The sequence below is a fragment of the Portunus trituberculatus genome, chromosome 46 (assembly GCF_017591435.1).
Source record: "Portunus trituberculatus isolate SZX2019 chromosome 46, ASM1759143v1, whole genome shotgun sequence".
Classification (NCBI taxonomy): domain Eukaryota; kingdom Metazoa; phylum Arthropoda; class Malacostraca; order Decapoda; family Portunidae; genus Portunus; species Portunus trituberculatus.
This window is the reverse complement of record NC_059300.1, coordinates 1,640,716-1,647,256: the sequence shown is the minus strand read 5'-3', so window position 1 is coordinate 1,647,256 and position 6,541 is coordinate 1,640,716. Positions and strand designations below refer to the sequence as shown.

The 6,541-nt window shown below is 41.5% G+C and overlaps 1 protein-coding gene across 2 annotated transcripts in view; it reads right to left on the bottom strand.

Moving 5' to 3' along the window:
* LOC123520226 (SET domain-containing protein SmydA-8-like) overlaps positions 1–6,320 on the bottom strand; it is a 9,036-nt gene extending 2,716 nt beyond the window's left edge. The window contains exons 1-6 of one of the 2 annotated variants that reach the window (XM_045282330.1): positions 6,173–6,320; positions 4,841–5,001; positions 2,621–2,726; positions 2,270–2,409; positions 1,094–2,031; positions 556–671 (exon numbers count right to left, since the gene is read on the bottom strand). In XM_045282330.1, the coding sequence (XP_045138265.1) occupies positions 556–671; positions 1,094–2,031; positions 2,270–2,409; positions 2,621–2,726; positions 4,841–4,977 (1,437 nt within the window). In that variant the 5' untranslated portion in view covers positions 4,978–5,001; positions 6,173–6,320. Of the gene's footprint in view, positions 1–555; positions 672–1,093; positions 2,032–2,269; positions 2,410–2,620; positions 2,727–4,840; positions 5,002–5,694; positions 5,846–6,172 lie in introns of those variants that run through there. The other variant, XM_045282331.1, reaches the window with a different exon arrangement.
* Positions 6,321–6,541: the final 221 nt, after the last annotated feature.

The window sequence follows — 6,541 nt, the reverse complement described above, 5'->3', positions numbered from 1 at the left end:
GTGGTTGCTTGGGTGGTGATATAGGCTCTAATAAGGGTACCACTATTAATAAAATTGCCTGCGCCACTAATAGGAAGAAGCTTAACAGCGCTTCCCACATATATTCTTCAAGTATGCCCTACAGGCGCTATAGGCAATAACAAAAACAAAGTAGAAGTAGTAGTAGTAATGATAATAATAGTAATAATGATGATAATAATAATAATAACAATAATGATAATATTTTTTTATACACAAGGAAGAGACTCAAGAGCAAAAACAAGCTCAGGATAAAAAAGAAAAAATCTTTCACTTTTCTTTCACATTAAAAAAAAGAAGAAAAAAAAAACGTGGAGAAGGAAATAAAGTAAATGTAGAATGACAAGACCAGAGACATTTTTCACACTCTCAAGCAGTTAAAAGCCTGTTCCAAACAAAGAACCATTTCCATCACTCCCGCAACGTTAAAAACTAACCCTCAACACATCTCATGCCCACTGTCATCACGAAAGAACCATGGCTACGAAAGTGTTATATCCCAATACTCAAGAACGATAAAAATCCCTAAATACTAACTTGCAACAGTTCACAAGAATGCGACGTATTTCTCAGTTTTTTCGGAAGCCTTCTATACCTCTCTCTGCAAGCAGCCTGGAGTTCATACAGAAGAAGACCTCGCAGCCTGCTTTCTCCTGCGGAAATTTGAGTACATAATACGGAATTATGAATTAATGTAGTCACCGAACGATTTCATTATAGTTCATTATGGCAACATCATGCTTACGAGTACCTACATCAAGGTTATGAGTATGTTTCCATAATCTCGCTAGTATTCCTTCTTTTATTAAGTGACCAAATTCACGCATGTTATTAGTTGATTGGTATAATGTACTCTCTTTATAAATCCCCATTTTCTTTTTTACAGACAAATAAATCTTAAAAGAGAGAGAGAGAGAGAGAGAGAGAGAGAGAACGTATTCCCGTAACCAATTTTTATTGTTTGGGTCGCCAAGAATGCAATGATACATCCTTGGTTCCCCATGACTTCGTTAATATTATGATTATTAGTAGTATGTATTAGTAGGAGTAGTACAATTAATGTTATAAATCAAACCTGGAGAAAATAAGTCTGCCAGCGCTAGTACTTCACGACAAAGGGTCTCTTTTCTCTCCAAAAGATCTTTGGAAAGGTCCTTCAAGTTTGGCTGTTGCTGTTGAGTCTGGCTTCCTCCACGACCGTACATCTGCGCTAGAGCTAACTTTACGTCGCTCCTGTAGTAGTGGTTCTCACTCAGCTTGGATGATGAGGCTTTCAAAAATGCTTCTGAAGAATTCAGAGAATTTTCCTTAAGCATCACAAGTTTTTCTCCCATTTGTTTCAAAAACTGTTCCACATGTTCAACGCTCAGAGTGGCTGGACAAGAATTACATGCCCAGATATCAGGATCAAGAGGCGAAGGGGACGGCAGCATCAGACCTCCGGTACATTTGACACACCGCAGGCTGCTGAGATGCGTTCCAAACTCAGTGGGATCGAAGCACCGATCACACGAACACTTGAAATACTTGGTGGTGGTGAGGTGCAACTGCCTGTTGGCCGTGCCCCACATAGGATCTGAATAGGATGTAGAAATGTGGCTGCCTTTTGGTATCTTCACTGCCGCCCTGATAACCAGATTGAGCTGTGCATCGAAGGTCCGCGTGGTGTTAGGAATACAGTTATGTTCCACCAGACATCCTTTGCCATACAGTCCTATAATGTTCGGTCCTGGAATCTCAAAACCATTGACATCAATTATTCCACATATTTTGTGTATTTCATCTTCTTCAAATGTGGTGATTTTAAGATACTGCTTCATGAAGTCCACGACATTGACTTGATTCACCTCGTGGACGTCAGTAGTACGACGCTGCTCCATGTGGGCCTCCATTTGGGTGAGGGAAACCCAGCGTGTGGGATCGTGTTGCTTGAGCCACAAGCATCGCAGGGGTGTGATGCACTCATACATCTGGTTCACCTGCATAAACTTGTGCACCTGAACCTTCGATGTCCTTCGGAAATTAAAAGAAGTTTACAATAAAATATGATGCCATCACCACTGACATATCGAATCATTCCTACTCGACAGATTACGAATTAATAACACCGAAATTATGTTCATTACATGAGCTGAAACTTATTGTGGAACAAAATTATGTTTGTGCCTCTAAAACCTTCCATGGTGCGTGCGTGACATTTCCATAACGCAAACTTGAAGGTGAACATGATATAGATTAACAAATAACTAACCTGTTTCTTGAGAATTGACATTCTGCTTTGTGAAGATCGTTCTCTTGGCACTCAGGACCACACAGAGGCCAGCCACACATTGTACAGGAGTATGTACCATTGACAGGGGTGAAACAACCCAGACATACAGGCACCGTCACCTGTACAAGAGCAGCACTGTGCTAATACTATACGCATCAAAACTGACAAATAGAGAAATCTAATGGAACAATCTAATATCGTTGATGGGAAATGGTAAGGTAGCAAACTAAACAAAAATTACTTTCGGTACTCGTTTCATATAGCAAAAACAAACAAACAAACAACTATTCAAATTATGACGGATGAAAAAGAATTGAATTTCTATCTTACCTGACGAGGACCCAACACTAAAGGGGAATCCTTCAAGATGATTTCCCCCGGCAGGATGTCCCGCGATGCCTCTAAATACCGACCCAGGTTTTCTGACTGGCACACCCTGAGTTTAACAGAAATAGGGATTATACAAGTCTTTCTTGATAAAGAAGTTTGGGATGTTTTAGTCATGTGACACACACACACACACACACACACACACACACAGTGGTTAGAGCGCTGGCTTCACAAGCCAGAGGACCGGGGTTCGATTCCCCGGCCGGGTGGAGATATTTGGGTGTGTCTCCTTTCACGTGTAGCCCCTGTTCACCTAGCAGTGAGTAGGTACGGGATGTAAATCGAGGAGTTGTGACCTTGTTGTCCCGGTGTGTGGTGTGTGCCTGGTCTCAGGCCTATCCGAAGATCGGAAATAATGAGCTCTGAGCTCGTTCCGTAGGGTAACGTCTGGCTGTCTCGTCAGAGACTGCAGCAGATCAAACAGTGAAACAGTGAAACACACACACACCGCGTAGTGTAGTGGTTAGCATGCTCGGCTCACAACCGAAAAAGCCCGGGTTCGAATCCTGGGCGCGGCGAGGCAAATGAGCAAGCCTCTTAAAGTGTAGCCCCTGTTCACCTAGTAGTAAGTAGGTACGGGATGTAACTCGAGGGATTGTGGCCTCGCTTTCCCGGTGTGTGGAATGTGTTGTAGTCTCAGTCCTACCCGAAGATCTGAGCTCGCTCCGTAATGGGAAAGGCTGGCTATGGTGACCAGCAGACGGTGACCAGCAGACACACACACATAAAGGTCCTGAAACACGGAATCCAACGGGATGTATAGCATAATGCCTGGCGCAACATATGGAAATAAGAATATGGCAGAATATAATATGGAGATCGGGGAAGGAAAGAAGAAAGCTCATTACTCGTTCCAAAATTACAAAGGAAATCTTTGAAATGGTTGCTAATTGAGTTCTAGAGATTTCCTGATGTTGCTCTCTTATAACAGTTCTAGTTATAGAGAGGATGAAAATTAGAAACAAACAGAAAGTGTTACGCTTCTGAAAAGATGTATGGGTGAAAATATTGGTTAACTCTTGCCTTTGTGAGATGGACAGCCTAGGGATGAGACTAAAGAGCGCGGTTACACGGGGCAATTTGCGGCTGCTTGCAGCAGCGTTTGTGCAGCAGCCGACTGCGAAATGCAGCTGCATTTCGAGCAACTGGGAAACCGCTTTGTCTGTTTGATGATCGGTTGCTTACCCGGCAATTTTCTGGGTCAAATGAGAACAACTATCAATACAAAATTGAAAATAAGAGAAATGTTGGAAAGTGTTTTAGCATTAACTACTGACTGTACCATTATATACAATAAATAGGAAGAATATTTAAATGTATCTATGAAAATAAATGTAGAAAATAGATGCAGAATTGGTTTGTTTACATCGTCACTGAGGTAGCCAGACCGCAGTCGCTTCTTTTTTTTCCTTTTAATCAAATTTCCAATTACAACAGCCATCTTGTTGGAGAGCTCCATCTGTCTTGTATATATTTTGATGCAGTGGGTAATAAGTCAACGGCTGTTTTCCACCGTGTGAATGTTATCGAGTTAAACCTGCCATCTACTCCAGCAACTGACCGGTGCAAGCAGCCACGAATTGCCCTTGATTAAATTGTCCTTAATTAAACAGAAAATATGCCGCAACATGGCAGGAATGAGAGAGGCATGCAGTTGAGTTTAGAAATGCTTTAACCATGTATCCACCGCTACAAGATGGTAAGAGGTACAACACTGCAGTGAAGAGTGAGAGATTGAGGACAGTCTGCTAAAGGAGGAGAGTTGATGAATAATAAATCTAATGATTCCATCCTTCTTACAGGATATGTGAGGGTAACTCCAGCATATGGGAGCCTCAGACCATACAAGGTCAGGTCATGCTCCTCTGCAGACTTAACATCTCAAAGGAAACTTTAGGTGACACAGAACTCTCAATTTCAGAACAATGCGTGGTAAAAAGTTAATCCCGAAAAGGATTCTTAAAAGAATGCGACAATTATGATGATGTTGAGTCTTCTTTATTTGTTTTTATTTTTGTTATTATTTTTCTAAATATTCATTCCTAGTGATGGCCCTGCCGCAGTCTCTGAATCATTAATCTCGATTGAGTTTCGGCATAAAGAAATAAAATTAGCCAAACTTACATGGTAATAGGTGGTTTAGTGGTGCACGTTACGTACCTGTAAGGACTGCATTCGGTGCGGTGAGTCTTCCAGTGCTGCTTCTGATGATCCTTGCTGCAGTAAGCTGTGAGGTGACACTTTCCACACCTCTGGCTGGCTGGGCAGCCGCATACAGCACACGCTCCCACTACCATCTTGCGGTAAACGTCACCAGGAGGCTGAAGTATTGGTGTGAGAAGTTAATGTATACGTATCTAATCGTGTCGCGATTCTATGATGGTAAATGCGAAGTTTTCTCTCGCATTGTTTTAGCTGTAATGGCAAACTATCTAAAAAAAACTCAACATGAGCTATTATTGTATTCGTGCCAGTGTCAAGCAAATATAAGAATGCAAATGTAACCAGTACATGTGTCTTATTCTGAAGCACACATAACCTCATTATAATATAGCTTTTAGTATCATCAAACGTGTCACACTAAACGTTGCGTCATTCATCCACGGAAATATGTCACCAAGTGTTAACTTTTGCGGTAGATTTTCCACCTTGTTTAAACAGAGGTAGCTACGTGTGACAACAAACTCGGAGGACGTGCACTACTAATAAAAAAACTTTATACTGATATATTACAGAATCAATAGTTTATGCAGCCTAACAATGAATAAGTAGTCAATCAAATATGGAAATAAACATAGAAAAACTATCATGGTACAATGAACTCATGGAGTCGCCATTCGTTTTCAGAATCCGTCATGCATAGTTTGGCAGGAGAGGCGTTCAAACTGTAACTTAACGAACAGCACCTGTAGAAACACCGATTGTAGGTCCGTAAGCTAATTGCCTCTTAAAGTACCAATGGAATAGTATAAACTACAGATGGATTGATGAAGCTGAAATATGATAGAAAATACCTTTTTAACACAAGGAAATGCTGCTTTGTGATAGACTGTATGCTTCAGTACTATGGTGCAACAGTGCCACGCTTTGTCATAAAATTTCGATGTCAATGAGCATACATACAGTACGAGGATGAGCACTACCTCTCGCACACAGACGGCAGCACCCGACTAATGAAGGGGCGCGGTGCCAGTGCCAAAACCGACATTCGTCACGCCGCGAGAGTTATTAAGGTATATTAAAAACTCTATCGCCACAGAATCTCGAAGTCTTTCCTATATGACGAAGTTTTATGAAACTGCTTTTTTTTTCAAGATAACAACAATGATCTAGTGCACAGAACAATACACTACATTTCGTTTGTGAGTTCTCTGTCATGACTCACAAAAAATTTAAGTTTCTTCTCTTAAAATTCTAATTTACTTTTATCAGTAATTGCACTAATCGCAGAAGAGCAAAAAATTGTACAGAACTATCCAGATAATGACTTACGTTGCTGTTTGTTGATCCTTTATTTGTAAATGTAGCTATTATTTTTCCTTTAAAGATGCAGACGCACGTCAGGCGGCAGCATCAAGCCGGTCACCTACTGTTAGAAGTACAGCCCGGCCACCGGCGGGCCATGAGCCAAAATAGAACTCTGGGAGGTAGTCAGGTGGGCGAGGGTGCTCGCATTGTCTGTTGCCAATGCCAGCACCCCAGCATATTGTGTATTTAATATTCAATAAAGAAGACAAGCTGTTGAACATAGAGATCCGTCGCAGGCGATACTTGTGCCGGTGCCTCAATCGCAGCACCATGCTGATCACCAGCAGAATCGATCAGTAAGTTTGCTCATCACGAGCATAAACAGCGCCGCTT